Source organism: Colias philodice, chromosome 1 (assembly GCF_061535455.1).
Source record: "Colias philodice isolate Cphi_HAF_F1 chromosome 1, ilColPhil1 Martin Lab GWU primary, whole genome shotgun sequence".
Taxonomy (NCBI): Eukaryota; Metazoa; Arthropoda; class Insecta; order Lepidoptera; family Pieridae; genus Colias; species Colias philodice.
In genome coordinates, this window is record NC_143086.1 from 10,643,661 (window position 1) to 10,660,842 (window position 17,182).

General features: G+C 34.4%; 1 protein-coding gene and 1 long non-coding RNA gene across 7 annotated transcripts in view; one reads left to right on the forward strand and one right to left on the reverse strand.

The window, feature by feature from the left end:
• The first annotated feature begins 6,792 nt into the window (after nt 1-6,792).
• LOC149491327 (uncharacterized) overlaps nt 6,793-17,182 on the forward strand; it is a 149,394-nt gene continuing 139,004 nt past the window's right edge. The window contains exon 1 of the long non-coding RNA XR_016316010.1: nt 6,793-7,210. This is a non-coding gene — a long non-coding RNA (uncharacterized LOC149491327). The remainder of the gene's footprint in view (nt 7,211-17,182) is intronic.
• The window catches only part of Ack-like (activated Cdc42 kinase-like), a 47,545-nt gene continuing 43,534 nt past the window's right edge, over nt 13,172-17,182 (reverse strand). For 2 of the 6 annotated variants that reach the window (XM_089697096.1, XM_089697119.1), the window contains 3 exons: nt 16,485-17,091; nt 15,748-15,860; nt 13,172-13,379 (listed from right to left, as the gene is read on the reverse strand). In XM_089697096.1, coding sequence (XP_089553222.1) covers nt 13,173-13,379; nt 15,748-15,860; nt 16,485-17,091 — 927 coding nt within the window. In that variant the 3' untranslated portion in view covers nt 13,172. Of the gene's footprint in view, nt 13,380-15,747; nt 15,874-16,475; nt 17,092-17,182 lie in introns of all 6 variants that reach the window. The other 4 variants (XM_089697104.1, XM_089697112.1, XR_016315847.1 and 1 more) reach the window with 4 other exon arrangements.

Genomic DNA, 17,182 nt, shown 5'->3' on the forward strand with positions numbered 1-17,182 from the left:
GAGGCTGGTCGCCAAAGGCGACCAAAAAGCCGAAGCTACGAAGGCGAGTGAAGACTCCTGCCTGCAACGAGGTACACGGGGGCAAGCGCCACGTTCTGCAGCGCCGGAGCAGTCAAGAAAGTCCATAATCTTCGTTATATTTCTAACTACATCACTACATAGTATAAAACAAAGTCACTTTCTCTATCCCTATGTCCCTTTGTATGCTTAAATCTTTCAAACTACGCAATGGATTTTGATGCGGTTTTTTTTAATAGATAGAGTGATTCAAGAGGAAGGTTTTAGTATATAATTTATTAGGTTTAAGTCAAAGCGGGCGAAGCCGCGGGCGGTAAGCTAGTATAAATATAATCTCAAAAAAAATAAAAAAAAAAAATAGAAGGGGGGGTTTCCTCACCCCCCCACTTTATAGGGGGTCTCCTCTTACCTCCCCCCTCCCTTTCCCTCCCCTCCCCCCCCTTAATTCGTGCCGCAAATTTTATATAATATATCATTAAATATGCAAGCAAATGAAAGAGAACGCTATCCAATATCTGGAGAACAGAAGATAAACCCACCTTGAGATAGAGAGTTGCCAAATAACTGGTACTCAAAACATACAACTCCAGGCTTTGAAGATTTATATTTTCAACGAAAGTGTATATTATTGTGATAAGTTTAGAAATAAGTTTTATGTATGTATGGTTTGGCGCATGTTGTAAATAAATAAATCATTATAAATATCAAAAGGGTTTTTCATAATTTCGTATATTTTGACATTTCATACAAAATTTTCCATTTCAATAGGTACGTAATGAAATTATTAATTTGCTCAACTTTTTCTACTTCTCGTATTACTCTCATTGCTATTATCTCAAATTTAGGCTGAAAATTGCTTCTAAAACTTGTAAAACACAGCACAATGTACTAAAAGATATGTTATAACTCGGTTATGTCAAACTTATACTAGGGTGGTAGCCGTAATAAGGACGGAATAGCATTAGTATGAATACTTATTACGAAGTTATACTAGGTTACATTTATTTCGTGTTTATTTGTATGATTTTTCCTTATTCTTAGTTTATTCTTTGCATAAAATGTTATAACTCGTTTATTTGTACGGCTGTACGAGTTTATATATATTTTATACCCGTGCGAAGCCAAAGCGGGCCGCTATGTTTTTATATACAACGGCAACGTTCACAGTTTTTCTGTAGTGTATTTAGTATCAGCAAAGCACCCGTGCGAAGCCGGGGCGGGTCGCTAGTTTTATATATAAGTTTTAAATTTAGAACTACTAAACTCTTTATCATAATCTTAGACATAATCATACATAATCGTAATACATAATCGTAGATATCGATCGATCTATTATACCTAATAGGTATATTCCCTTCTTATCTATACTAATATTATAAAGCTGAAGAGTTTGTTTGTTTGTTTGAACGCGCTAATTTCGGGAACTACTGGTCCAATTTGAAATATTCTTTCGGTGTTAGATAGCTCATTTATCGAGGAAGGCTATAGGCTATATACCATCACGCTACGACTAACAGGAGAGGAGCCACGGGGGTGAAACCGCGCGGAGCGGCTAGTTAGTTTATACTTAGTAACTAGGTAGATACCTAGTTTATTTACGCACTCTTTACAAGCTAGATCGAAGATAGGTATATAGGTATTATTATTTATCAATCTTATTAACTATGCTATAACTAATTTCATACGCGTCCTACCCGATCGTTATTCTTAATATTCTACTATGAATGATGAAGTTCATTTTGTAGCTATTTCTTTTGTAAGCTTATATAATATATAGACCCTTTATTTTTTTTTCTCGTTTGCACTAAAGATTCTGCCATCCGAAAACGTAGAGCTTCCTCTTATTCGATAGGTGTCCGGAATTACTGGATACATTCATGATCAATTGAATCAAGTTAACTCGCAAACCTGTCTAACTGGAAAGTCGACTTCTTTCTTTTTAAATTACTTTATGTATTGTGCTTATGGAATTGTATTGTACATAATGGCTACGATAATGTCTTTTTTGTAAATGACGCAGAATTATTTTTGAAGAATCTAGGTGCACGTATTCAATAATTGTTATATTGTTACCGTTACTTTTATAAAGGTATTGATAAATTATAAGTATAGCAGTCCAAAATACCCACATCTTTTCAGATAAAACAAACCTTCTGCATGTGCGTCTAAAGCTTAAATATGGAATATTTTTGGCAGGGTAGGTATTCCGATATAAATACAAATTCCAATCAATATACTTTATTTCGAAAAGTGTACATAGGTTTTGTACAACAACTACATATAATAGATACTTATAATAATAACAACAATAATTAATCTATCAAAGAACTAGAGCAAAGAAATCTAAATAACAAGACACATAGAAGTGCTATAATGTCATAATTCATATGAAAACCGCTGTCGCCAAAATCAACACATTTAAACCGATAGCTAAACAGTACACACAAGTAAACTATGCCTTTTATTGGACAGCTTGATTTTAGTGAAAACTACCTTAAATATTAAATTAAGCTTTTTAATATGTATCCTAACGCACGAATTTACGGTTTATTTTAGAATAACATCCCTAAGTATATGAGACGTTTTGTTTCTTTTTGTTCCAATACGAAAAAATTCGGCTTTTCTACAACAGAAGTTGTCAATTTTCAATAGATATAACTTTGAACATTAAACTCATAGAAATAAGGTTGAAATTTGTGTTAAACGAAATAATAAATAACCGAATAATAAATAAACGAATAATAATAAGAATGGTAGACTGTGTCATTCATTGTTATTTCGATTACTATGGTAACACTCGTAATACTTGTAAATATTCTATAATTTTAAGGAAAAACGGCATTATTTCTAAAAAAGAAATATTTACCGATGAAATATTATTCCTTTATTAGTATAATTACAACTTGTGGAAGAATTTCCGCAATGGGATATGCTGAAACACACCATGTTTATACACATACGTCTCCAGAGCAACTGAACAGTGACGAACACGCTGGTGTTGTGAAAGTCACCTGAGTGGCGACAAGGTCACGCGCGCTTACGACTTCTAGTGTCTTGTTATTTAGATTTCTATGAACTAGAGATAAACTACGATAACATGGCGCGCCCTTCCAAAATTCAAAACGTTTGAAAGTATTTGTGAAAGTATTTACAATGCACCACCAAGATTCACAACGCATGTGTGCGTAATGAGACGGCCGTCAAACAAAAACAAATCCACGAATTTGTTGCTCGACTAGTCACGCTCTAATCGCTCATTATTATTAGTAATGGCGCTGCATTGACGTATTCTATGAAAACGACACGTGCGTTGTCTTGGGCGCTCGGCAACTTATGATTAGTTGACCAACAAATCTGGACGTAAAGTACTAAAGACGAATACGTACAACTACATACAAACTCCTTCGTAAGGATGTCACTACACACATTGAAACAGTAATTTGGAGGGGCGCGCCATGTTATCGTAGTTTATCTCTACCTACACAATATTAACTACCTACTTATTGTTTTTAATACTCGATGTTTCATAAGACAATTATTACCAAGTTCACAATCTTTCTTCTCAATTATGTAACATAATAATTTTACTATGATAACAATCAATTTTATTAATCATGAAGTTAAAAGAAAAATACATTTACCTACGTACAATTTAATTTTAAATAGATTAAGGGCTATAGTAGCATTAACGACTAGAATTCTCTCGAACCTAATGTTCGGAATAAATTGACAAATGACACATATATATATATATTTCTTGGGTTCTGTTGTTACCCGGAAGTGAAAAACATTTAAACCTTACGACTATACATTTTTTGAGGACCTTATTGTTAATTTGTTATAGGGCACTACAACATTTACGTAGAGCATAATTATAGGCTTATTAAAGTTTAATTGAAGATTATATATTTCTTTATTATTTCTTTTGGTCAAGGAAATATTACATAATTTAAAATACCCTGAATTAATAAAATCTTTAAGTATACTTAGGTACAATTATAGGTAGGTATCATGCAAATAATCTACATCTAGATAATGATCTAGATCTACTTAATTCAGGTTTACATAATCCTACTAATATTATAAGTGCTAAAGTTTGTAAAGATGGATGTATGTGTGTTTATGTATGTTTGATAACTACTTTCACGCAAATATTACCTACTGAACCAATTGCAATGAAATTTAGCACGCATACGTCTTGGACTAACACATAGCATAGGGAACGGGAACTATGCGGGATTTTCTTTGAAAACGCGCGCGAAGCCGCGGGCGGAAAGCTAGTATGTAGGTACACCTTATAGTTATATTATAATACTACCTAATAACGTTTTTTGTTTCTTCGTAAAGAGAAGTTTTATTTTTTATATAAAACAAAACACCAAATCTTAGCCTTAGTTAATCAACTTACTTAGGTATCTAGATTTTGTTTCATATTTACGTATAATTAACGTTGGAATTACATGCTTAGATATACCTTCTTAATTACATAGATGTACTACTAAATACTATGTATATATCTAGTTATTATATAATGGGGGTCACTTTATTTGCCTCACCTTTAGTTAAACATTCAAGGGCTAAAACATTAAAACGAAATTACCTAGCTCCGTTAACGTGGAGATAACAGCTTCCCTATACACAGTCGAAGTGCATCCTCTTATTTCAATGAATTACGCTGTAATCACGCCAACTCTATGAGGACAGGAAATGCAGGGATTGTCATTTCTTCAAGGGAATTGAAGCTTAATCTTGTTAGTACCTACTATGTCTATTACGTATCCATCCATTACGTATTATTTTTACATAATAATCGCATACAGCATCCATTAAAGTCTACCATTGTAATGTCTTGCACTGTATTTTGACATGAATACAATTTTTAATTTACATTATATACCTACAACTATAATATCTATATTATATAACAGCTATAAGTAGGTACGAAGTAAAATAGTGCCCTATAAACATGTAAGTACCTACCTACTTACTACTATTATTGTAAATGATGTACGAGTATTGTCATTCGAAACATCATTACATCATTATCTACTCACAAACTATAAATCTATATTCCTACTTTAATGGGATAATATATTTAGGTACTTTTAACTATTTATTAGCCGAGGTTCGTGTCGTGTGCCACACTAGAAAAAAATTCTAGAAATATTTTTTTTACACATTTTATTTGTATACATACATATCCATTCAAATCTACTACTCCGTAATTTTGTCCCAGTCATGTTCCAACAAATTTACACTTTACTCATGTGTATGTGAAATATATTTATATACTTAGCTAATTGACTATGGAAACTTTTCTATAGTATATAATATAATGAGTTATTCAATGAATAGCGACCAATGCAGAGTCGTCTAGGACGTCAATAATAAACGGGGTTTTGCTGAATGTAGGTCGAGAGGCGCGTCCTACGTGCCAAACGCACACAAACGATTAGACCTAGTATCCTACACAAGCTACACACACACGCACAACGGCCTCGTCCGACATCTAGGCCGAAAAGCGCGCATGCGCCGACGACTGCGACTATTTACTATTAAATCCATTTCGATGTCGTTAACTATATATTATAACATATTTCCGCTTGAATCAACATTTTGAGCCATATAAATGAATGACTCATGCCCGTTTTCACCAAGGACCCGTAAAATTTAAGTGTCACCTAAATCGTGAGGTAGCCCTTAACTAGGGGTCTCTTATTTAGGTGGCCCATATGATGGTGAAACAGAATTTAGGTTAGTTAAATAAGGAACCCTTACTTAGGAGACTGTTTAGGGGTTACTGGTGAAATCGGGCATCAAACCCGCATTTTAAAATTTAGTTTTTACTTATTTCGATATTGTAAACGAGAAGTAGAATATATATTATATACTCTTGTATAGGTACTCCTTGTATGTGTATAAATGCATACATGCTGCTGTGTATGTGTCGACACAAATTCCCGAAGCGCGCATAGTTTACATCGTTTCTGAATGATTTGACCATATACTTAATACCCTAACGGCCTAACCTAATCTAACCGTTTTTGTGACATTTGAAGTTACTTAATTGTTTTTGTCCAACACACAGAGGCCCTTTCGAGAACCTTAATGTGTTATGGGACACCAGCCGCAGACTGCTCATGACTGCACTATAGATATACAGTCCTGGGCAGTCTGCGGCTGATGTAGGACTAGTTATTGCATATTGATATGGAAAAAAATACTGGTCTGTGGAATGGGATGTTATTGGACCGGTATTGGGAACTATGGGAAACTATGGCACCTGCCTTTCTACTTAAATAAAGAAAATATTTTCGGCAGGCGCTGACTCGCCCTCTCACTGTATGGGCCCCCTAAATAAGTTGCCGCAATAATGCAACAAGGGGGCAATATATTGTGAGCAGCTAAGGATGGGGAGGCGTCCCAGGACTTTAAACTACGATCACACGCTGCCAGAGGGTCCAGCTTCCCGTGCCCTTTCGCCACTTACGTTTCGCATCCATCCTTCAAGCTAAAAGCTCTGGCGACTCCACTCTAGCCGGCGGGTTCAGGCAAGCCAGAGATGAGGATAGGGGCCATCCCCGGGAGCACTCGGGAGCGCGGGGTCGCTACTCCCCGACACCTCACCACAAGGTGCCCTACGCGGAACTGGTTGCACGGTTGGGAGTAAGTAGTTAAAGTAATAATTTTATCAAATACTCTCCAAAAATCCAAATGCAATACTGGTACAAAAAGTTTGGAGAAAAAAAAAAGTTTTTTGCAGATTTTCGGCAGTGTGGCGACCATTTGGAATCGTCCAAAAAGTATGGCATGGCGATTTTCGTAAATGGCTGCACGACGATGGTTACCTGTGCAAAAGTTAGCCTGGTACAAATGGTTGAATTGTTTTTTTAAATCAACACATTCGCGTCGGTATGGCGGGCTTTAAGTCAACACCGAAAAGTATGGCATGACACTACCGCCTACATCTTTTTTATGGGCTATCGGTAAATTCTAAAATTTTTGTGTTACAAATCGTTTGACTTTCGCTATTTTTCCGACGAGTTCGACTAACGCCCACGCGACTAAGCCGCCGGTACCAGCGTTCACACCATCATTTTTCTTTTTTTCATTGCGTACTAAGACCCCTGTAGAACCGCCATCCTGTTACAAATGACTCGAAATTTTGTGTCAATATCTCCCGGTCTATGCCGTTTTTCCTTGAAATTATAGAATATTTACAAGTATTACGAGTGTCACCATAGAAATCTAAATAAAAATGAATGTCACAGTCGACCGTTCTTATTATAACGTTTAACACAAATTTCAACATTATTATTTGTATATGTTTAGGTCGAAAGTTATATCTATTGAAAATTAACGCCCTCTGTTGTAGAAAAGCCGAATTTTTTCGTATTGGAGCAAAAAGAAACAAAACCTCTCATGTACCTAGGGATGTTATTCTAAAATAAACCGTAAAATCGTGCGTTAGGATACATATTTAAAAGCTGAATTTAAGGTGATGAATTAATTTTTCTAACATTTACGGCCCTTTTCAAACCTTCGTAATTTTTATATTATTAAAGTTGTCGTGATGAAAATTCTTGACAAGAAAGTTCAATAGTAACACAATACGTCTACCGTTTTAGAAACACGATTCCATGATATTTTCTCGATAGAAAAAAAATACAAAGTTATCATTGTTATTTTTTTTTAATCTCTGGCATCTTCAAAATAACAAACGTAAAGTTACGACTTTTTGGATATTAACTATAAAATATACAACCTATACGTCTACCGTGTTAGAATTTTGAAATATGCGATGGTTTTGAAATAAACAAGAAATACTTGAAATTAGCGCGCGACCAGCCAATATAGCGAGAGCCGCCCTGTACCTTCCTACCCCGATCGCTGCACGAGTCATTCCCGCTACGGCCGTCACACGGGGAACTTGTGTCGCTCGCGCAATCGTAAAAAAGGGTGACAACACGATAAGACAAATGGGGACAATAAAGAAAATAAGAAGAAGAAACATAAAGGTTGGAGGAAAAAGAATGCTTACAATTGGAACAAATTAATGAAACAAACAAATTAAGTTGGTTTTATTTTAAATTTGATGATAATTGTATTATAGACGATGTTTGATATGTACCCCTGTTTTAAGTACATAACGAATGTGTAAGATTTTTTCATTTATAGCATAAATAATCTGTTCAGAAATCCGGAATCCAGAAGGAAAATAAACCCACTGATTGTTCATAATGTGAATCCACTCCTTCGTAAGTACCTTTATTCAGTCAAAAATGTATGTTATCAAAGCTCTACTGGTTTTATCGCATGATTCCATTTTTAGCAAAAAGCAACAAAGTGCAAAGAAATAAAAAATCATGGTGAACTTAGTGGAAGTATGGCGGACATAATATGGAACAGGAGCTCATTGGAGTAGTATTATATTTAAAAAAAAAATACGAAATAATTTCAAGAATTACATTTCTTAGAAGGTGGTAACTAGATAAGTATGTTGTATAAAGAATTTGATGTTGATATTTATTTCATTTATACTTACTACACCTGTGCGGGAAATTGCTTAGTAATAAAACAGGTTTATATTCATATTTACATAGTAATGTGAGTTTTCATTTCGAAAAATTTTGTGTAAGTATATTAAATTGAGTTCCTGGGTGATCTGGAAACACAATTGGGCCCGGAAGATGGCGCTGCAGTCACTCCTCCTAATGACATGAACCGATTTGGATGAATATTTGTGTGCACATTTCATTTTTGTGGGATGATTGGTTGATTCGCTTTCACATTAGCTAATATTATGTATTTTTGTTGTTAGAAAGTAAACTTAATTTATTTAATGTTTATAATACATTATTATTGGTATAAATAAGCCAGTGTTCGTCTCACATTGCTGTACCTGCCTACCTACCCTACCAGGGCCTAACTTTGTTCTGGCTATTTTATTTTGATTATTTGTAATGAATAATTACAATTATAATAGAGTGCAAAAAATAAATACATGCGTCAATATATTTTGTGTTTTTTTTAAACAATTTTTTTATTTAAAAAAATATCATTCCGACCGCGGCTTTGCCCGCGTGGAATTAGATTAAGTATATCGTGAATCCTGTCTTATCCCACAGAAGTGTTCAGTTCGGATAAAAAGTATCCTATGTGTAAATCCAGGCAATTAGCTATATTTTATCAAAATTGGTAATGTAGTCTTGACGTGATTAAGTAACAACTAACAAAAAAAATATACAAATTAACATCCAAAGTTTCGCATCAGTTTTACTGTATTAGTGATATCTTCCACTCTTGACTTTGACTGAGAAGAATTAGGGTTTATAACGTCTTTCAGAAATATTACCTTTCATTTCTGGGCATGACGTAATATCTACGTCAGCATCAAATTCTTTCTAAATCCATTCAGTAGTCCGCGTTATTGAGTACCATTTCATTTTTTCAGAGTAACAATATTTTTTGTTATTTTAAAGATTATTTATAACCTGTATTATTTTGTAATAAAGTAAACATTACGAAATAATAATAATTATTAATAATGTCTAAGTAGTTGTTAAAAAGAAGATTATTTGTTTATAAGCAAGAAAATAAAACCAATAAATCAACAATTAAATATATGTATAAGAATATTATAACTGTATGACGACTCCATACATGTTTGTCCCGAGTCGGCCAGCGGCAGCGCGGCGAGTTTGCAAGAATGACTTCGCGCACACCCGCGTCCGCGATAGCGAGCTATTAGACTCCGCCCGCCAAGCAGTAGATTTTTTTTTGTGTATCGTCTTAATATTTTTGTCAGTTTTCACTAAAATCAAGCTGTCCAATAAAAGGCATATTTTACTTGTGTGCTGCTGTTTAGCTAGGTATCGGTTTAAATGTGTTGATTTTGGCAACAGTGGTTTTCATACGAATTATGACCACAGAATACATAATAGTAGCTAAACGCTACAGAACGGACACTCTCCGCCTCCCGCTAAAATTAAACACTTACTCACCCCGCACGATCAGGCTAATGATGGTCCACATTTTTCTACAGGGACGATACGCAACGAAGATTGACAACATTAATCAAATTGACTTAAAGTAATTTTATTATTTTGGATATGTGATTATCGTTTTTCGTAGAAAATGGTTATATTGTGCTGTTTACGGATGTAGGTATTTCATCAGAAAAACGCGAATTTTTTTTTTACGCTAGTCAAAAATGTGCCAACCATAAAGCTTTAACACACACATTTGCAGTCTCTACAGTGTGACTATCAAAACGATAATTTTGTATGGAGTGTCCGGGGTGTGTTATGACATGACAGCAGTTCTAGTGTCTTATTAATTATAATTAGCGACCGCGACAGTCGACACTAGGATTTCACATAAACTCATATTTAGATATCAATATCAAATCAGTCAGAAACGATGAAAATTATAATAATATGCAGATGTACGCGCCTTTATCGGGAACTGGTCGACTTACTCTACAACCCTGTATAATGTGTATATGTACATGTGCATATTTTTTGAATATAATCTTATATATAAAAATGAATCGCAAAATGTGTTGGTAAGCGCATAACTCGAGAACGGCTGAACCGATTTCGATAATTCTTTTTTTATTATATTCCTTGAAGTACGAGGATGGTTATTATGTAGAGAAAACGTAAACATGTACCACGGGCGAAGCCGGGGCGGACCGCTAGTATATTATATAGGTAACGAACCTTAGTAATTAACACTTATTAAGCTATTGCATAGCTTCTATCGCGGGCCTTGAGCGCGGGGACCGAATCCAGATATTGCGTAACGAAAAAACCTCACGCTCCCCACTCCGACGGGCGCGGAGGTGTGGCTTGAAGGCAAGCTATTGCATATAGCTTTACCGCGACAGTCCCCGAGTGCCACACGTCTTTTTATAATATTAGAATACACTTATTATTTCATGATCCCAAACTACTCATTTCAAATCTCAAGTAACAACACTGGAGATTAAAATTTATATTTAACAAAATACATACCTAACCATAAAAAAACTATGTCCATTATGGACATAATTGGTCTCTCAATTACTTTTTTTTTGTAATAATTCTATCAAAAAAACTATTCCTTAAGTAAATATACCACCAACTTATTTAATAACATAAACATAAATGCATTATTTTGATTCGGTACGTATATAAAGAGAGAGCTGGGGCTATTGCACATTATAGAGATTCATCAACATTCTATTGATCGTAACTTGAGCCTTGGAAGTCCCTTCTGCGTTCCGGCAAATGTAGATGCCAGTACGGTTACGTAAGGTTCTGGGGTCAACTTACGTTAGATAGTTACGTTGAACATTGGGAAATATTGTCAAAAGTTAGTGTGAATGTGTGCAAGACCCAAGCTTAATTGTACTCTATTTATGTATAAATGGACGAGGGGCCCATAATGCTAAACGTATTTAGCCTGGGCCCCTCGTCCATTTGAGGGAAAAGGTGACAATCGTAATTGTCACTACCTTTTCCCTCAAACTTGAAAGGGAAAGTAATAAGCACAATTGTAAAACTACGTGAATACTGCAATTGCGATTATATTATATGTAGGCCGATATAGGGCAATTGTCATTACATTCAGAAAACTAGATACTTAATCTTATTTTCTTTTTGATAAAGGTAAAAAAACATTTCTTCCTAACATTGATATAATAAAATTTTGATACTTACTAAAAATATACAATATATGTATATAAAATTGATTTACAGAACATGCCTAACATTGCCGAAAATACGATATGTACATATACATATATATCTATAATATCGTATATACAGGGTGGAAGGTTAAAATGGGGCATGAAGGGCAGGTACCTTAACCGTTGTACTTGTTGTTGACTTTTTTCATCTGGGGTTATGTAAAGAATGAAATTTATAAAAGATCATACAACAATGCTCAAGAACTAAAAGATTCACTTTCTGCAATACTTTACGGAATTCACCCAAATAAGTTGTCGGCTGCTACGCGCTCAGTAGTAAAACGAACAAACCTATGTTTACGTCAAAACGGTGACCACTTTGAGCATCTCATATCATAAGTTTTATGTAAATTATTTCAGAAATTCTGGAATTATCACCACTTTAAATGTTGTTTTTTTTAAATTTTGTTATTTTTTATTTTCTTTGACAACCGTTTAATTTAATTAATGTTTCTTCTTATTATCAGTATGTGTTTTAATAATCAGAAACAAAAAATATTGAAGCCTGAAAATATCTTTGGAGTTTTCTATTAGCGCATCTTTTGTAGAATCACTTATTTTCTTAGTGAATGTGTGGAAATAGTTTTTCGCGATTTCTGACTTTTCTAGTACTCATACTTCAGTTGGTCTTTTAGAGTGTTTTGATCCCCATGAAAAACTGGATCGATTGGCATCAAATATTTTTTTTTTGAAAACTGCCGATTTCCTTGCTGACCGTACATTTTTTCAAAAATCTGCGAATGCAGATTAAAATTTCTCAAGAATTTAAGGATAGTCTCCTAAGAACGTTTTCATAGCTACAACGGTTAAGGTACCTGCCCTTCATGCCATCTTAACCTTCCACCCTGTATAATATCGTATATGCTTTATAAAATATACGCTTTTATGTACATAATACAATAAATTTAACTACATTTAGGCGTTTCTAACACGCATTTCTTGTTTAGAAAATTTTGATGTAAAATTACGATGCTATCCATCTACTCCTTATGTTTGCATACATTCATATTATTGACATACATAATAAATACAATACATATAACATCCAATATAATATCTTTATAATATCTTTTCATTTCATTTCATTTCATTTCATTCATCTTTATATAAGAAATAAGTGAAAGCGCATCATTTTAGATGACCTGGACAGATAGTTACACTATTATTATATAACATTTGAAAAAATGTCTACTAAATTCTTACACATCGATAACAACATTCATAATGTTATAATATCAACATAGTTAGTAGTACCCTATGCATTCGGGCTATCCTTAGAACTAGATAAAATATTAATACATAATTTAGATACATACATAATATTTTGTATTAAAATAACACATTTAGAGTTGAAACACTACATTTAAAAACGAATATTTCGTCCAATCATATTTGAGTCCAAATAAAACACACTATAAGTTTATCCATCATCTTCTTTTTTATTCAACACAATGGCCGACGATGCCTTTGCAACATCACCATCGAACCTTTCCAGTTCCCGAAGGCACTCATCAAGAGTCACTTCCGTATCGCCCGCCACCGAAGTCTTTATTTTCAATAACTTTATAGCGATATGTACATTCCAGTCTGTAAACTCTAAAGCCTCTAAACATTCCTCTGGAGATGCCTGTAACAAAATTATATATTTATATAACTGGATAAAAGTAAATTGATAGCCTCTTTAAAGATCGCGGTATTAAATTCATAACATTTTCCATAAAATCTTTACTCCCTACAATATTACAAATATGAAATGGTATATGTATGTTTTCTTGTCTTTAATTCAGGTTGCAAGGGAGATATTTTCTGGTATGTGAGAGATAAAGGCATTTTACCTCAGTAAAACATGTCCTCTCCCAACTCCCAATGGGAATCCACTGGAAGATTCACTATTAGGCGCATTTGAAACACTCAACACAATTTTAAATTCCGATAGATGGCGTTAAGATTATTATAGATTTTATTAACGTAATATTATGACAACTAATATTTTTTTTTTACTACGCGATCGCGAGCGTAGCCGTGGGCCCTATCCAGAAATAATATACTTACATTTGGGATTTTTATAGTTCGTGTGCTGTGTGGCTGACGGTTATAGGTATGCATTACTTTAAATTTGGTTAAACAGGTAATGCTTTTGAGAGGTTGGTTATAGTATTGGTTGGAAATATTGTGAATCTTATTGGAACTTAGTCTAGTTTTGTATAAGCTTTGCTTATAGTACGAGATCCGGCTGCAGGATTAGTGCGTTCATCGGTTTTTTGCTGAAAACCGAATTTTTATGTATATTTATAATTAGGAGAATATATATCGACTAGGTTGCCAGTCAAAATTTGGCCGCAAGCATGTTTAATTAAAATTTACACCGACGCTCTTCCCGCTTTTCACGCCTACACGAGTTGCGACTACACGGCTGCATTTTTCAACAAAGGAAAACTTCGGCCCTTAAATCTATTTATGAAGCACCCACAAATTCAACAAGTTTTTGCGTCACTGACGAATCCTACTGACATCTTTGACGAAACCAAAATTGATGCAGTCCAAGAGTTTACGTGCCTTATGTATGAACTCTCAAAGTGTCAAAGTGTAAATACCGCAAGATTTTTATTATTTAATAAAATGTAACTTCAAAACAAAGTACTGAAAAATTTATGAAAAGAATTAAAGGTTTGGACTCAACGCACATTCCACCGTGCTGGAAATATTTGAAACAAAAATTGTTGCGGACAATCTTTGTTAATTCGATGTGGTTAAATGCCACTGAACCGGACTGTATCAAGTTCAGCCCGCATAATAATGGCTGGCTGCTATTCGATGGTATTCTGAAACCAACATGGTTCCTGGGAGACTCAACTCCAACGCAAGTTAAGAGTGTTCTATGTGATTTTACGGACAAATCTTTCGATAGTGACGACAATTCTGATATTTGTAGCGATGAAAGTGATAGCTCCGATGATAGTGTAACTGAAAGCTCCGATGATTCCGATTATCGGAAATATATGATACATTTAAAAAAAATTAATTTGCTTAAATGTTTTATAAACATGTAACAGACGATTTAATACCTGAATAAAATCTACTAAAATTTACAAATAGTACTTTCACAATAAAATTTTTTTTTACTTAAGTCACCTTGGTTTTATTTTTGTATTTTTTTAAATCAATATTAACAGCCGGTCCCTATGATTGCAGCTTTATATATCTCTCCTAGACAAAAAAGAATTTTGAAATAAACGCTCTGCTACGTAATAGATTTTTTAATGGTCTATTTCGAAGCAGAGAGTTTTTTTCGAAATTCTCATTTGTTTAGAAGAAAAACATAAAACTGCAATAGCTTTATAATCATGAGTGCAACAAGGATAGTACCGTTTCTTGCAGTGAGTGCGACGCGAGAAAAAGAGAGGATCGGCTGTTAATTATATTAAATCAATATTATTTTTTTTTTGTAATTTTTAAATTTGTCATTTTGAAAAGGACGACATATTTTCTTTCACTCAACCTTAAATATTCAACATCTTTAACAGCCGGCAACCCTTATTTGCGGCCGGATTTAATTAGGCACCCATATATAATAATTAATAGAAAAAAATAGCTTTAATTTGATATATGATTCATAAATGTGCGTTATGAACGTAAAAATGAATCGAAATCATACCTGTTTGCACCAGGCTGCCAAGATGTTGCGGCCAGGTGAAAAGCGGCAACCGTGATTTTTTAGAATTTTTATATCATTTGACGTGATTAGACTACATTTTATTCAAAAAACAAGTGATCGAATTTTTTTCCCAAAAATCGATTAGAAAAATTTTAATAAAACATGCTTACGGCCAAATTTTGACTGGCAACCTAGTCGATATATATTCTCCTAATTATAAATATACATAAAATTTCGGTTTCATCAAAAAAACTGTGAACGCACTGATCCTGCGGTGGGATCTTAAGACTATTAAATTTATTTACTTATTACAAATTAAATATTAAAATGTTGTACATACCTGCTGTTTAAGAACTTTGTTCATAATTCTGACCTCGTCGGACTCGACACCGCGTTGTTTTGAGGAGGGTTTTTTATCTGCGAATTGAAGTAAATCCTCCACTGAGACGTGATCTAGAAAATAAACCTATTTTTTAACGTAGCTTTACGACGCATTGGTGCAATGGTGTACAGAATCTGTACCATCTCATCTTTTAATGATTGTATTGTTTTTCTTTTTGTTATTCTTTCACTAGCGATATCAAAATTAGTAATAGACAGACCCCAAGCGGTTTCACAAAAGTGCATTTTGGTTGAAAATGGCATGCGCCCACGTGCATAAAAATGTAATTCGCCTTAGAGCACTAAGTAATTAATAGTGTTAGTTAAGGTTAATTTATACAGCGGATACTTTATAAATACAAAAATATTTATATACTTTCAAATCATTTCTAAAAATAAATTCTTGCAGAAAAAAATTGCGATTGCATTCAGAATATATGTAATAAGAATAATAATACCATTATAATTAACAACAGTAACATAGAAAAGATTTATCTATATTAATTACAGTATTAAAATAAGTCAGGGTGTTTACACTGACTATATCTAAATATTTAATATTTTTTTTTTCATTTGACTGTACATTATTTACATTATTATAACATGAGCTCGTTGTCGGAGTTTCAAATTAATCTTTTCTATGAAGAGTGGTATATAATGTTAGTAGTATTAGAAAGTTAAACTCACCTTACTTACCACGCTTGTAGTCGCGATCCTCAACTTTAAAGTAGACCTCTTCGAATATCTGGTCTTCCCCCTCATCAACGGTAGCGTCCAAGTTACTTAGGTAGCAATTGAATGGGTTCGTAGAGAGGTCAGGCAGTTCTATATCTGGATAAGTTGAAGTCGGAAGTTCGAACGGTTTGCTGGGATCGAGAGCCGAAGCGTTTTCCTCCTCTGCTGGTTTTGCTGCAGCTCGTGTCCTTGCTCGTGTCTCTGGCGGTGCCATTGCCTCTGCTAGTGCCTTTTCCTCAACTTGCACTCCTGCGTCAGCTTTTGCAATCACTTGCTCTGCTTTAGCCTTTGCTTCTGCTTGTGCCTTTTTCTCAGCTAGTGCCTTTGCCTCCGCTAGTGCCTTTTCTTTTGCTTCACGGTGTGCCTTTTCTCTGGCCTCTCTTTCCTCGTTTCGCATCAGAGCTCTAGTATTTTGGTATATAGCGCACCCCTGGACGTTAGCCGGGGTGTTCAAAATGGGACCTGGGATGTCACGTCCCGGTAATCGTAGTGGGTATTTCCTGAAGTGGCGCGGCTTGTCGACCAGCTTCGGTTTTGTTGACCGCGGTGGCAGGGGTAGCTCATTACCCTGAGGATTGATAAAAATTTATTTAGTTTCAGTCTATGTAAATACTTCCTTTTATGTAAAATAATGGATTAGTCAACATAGCTTTATACTT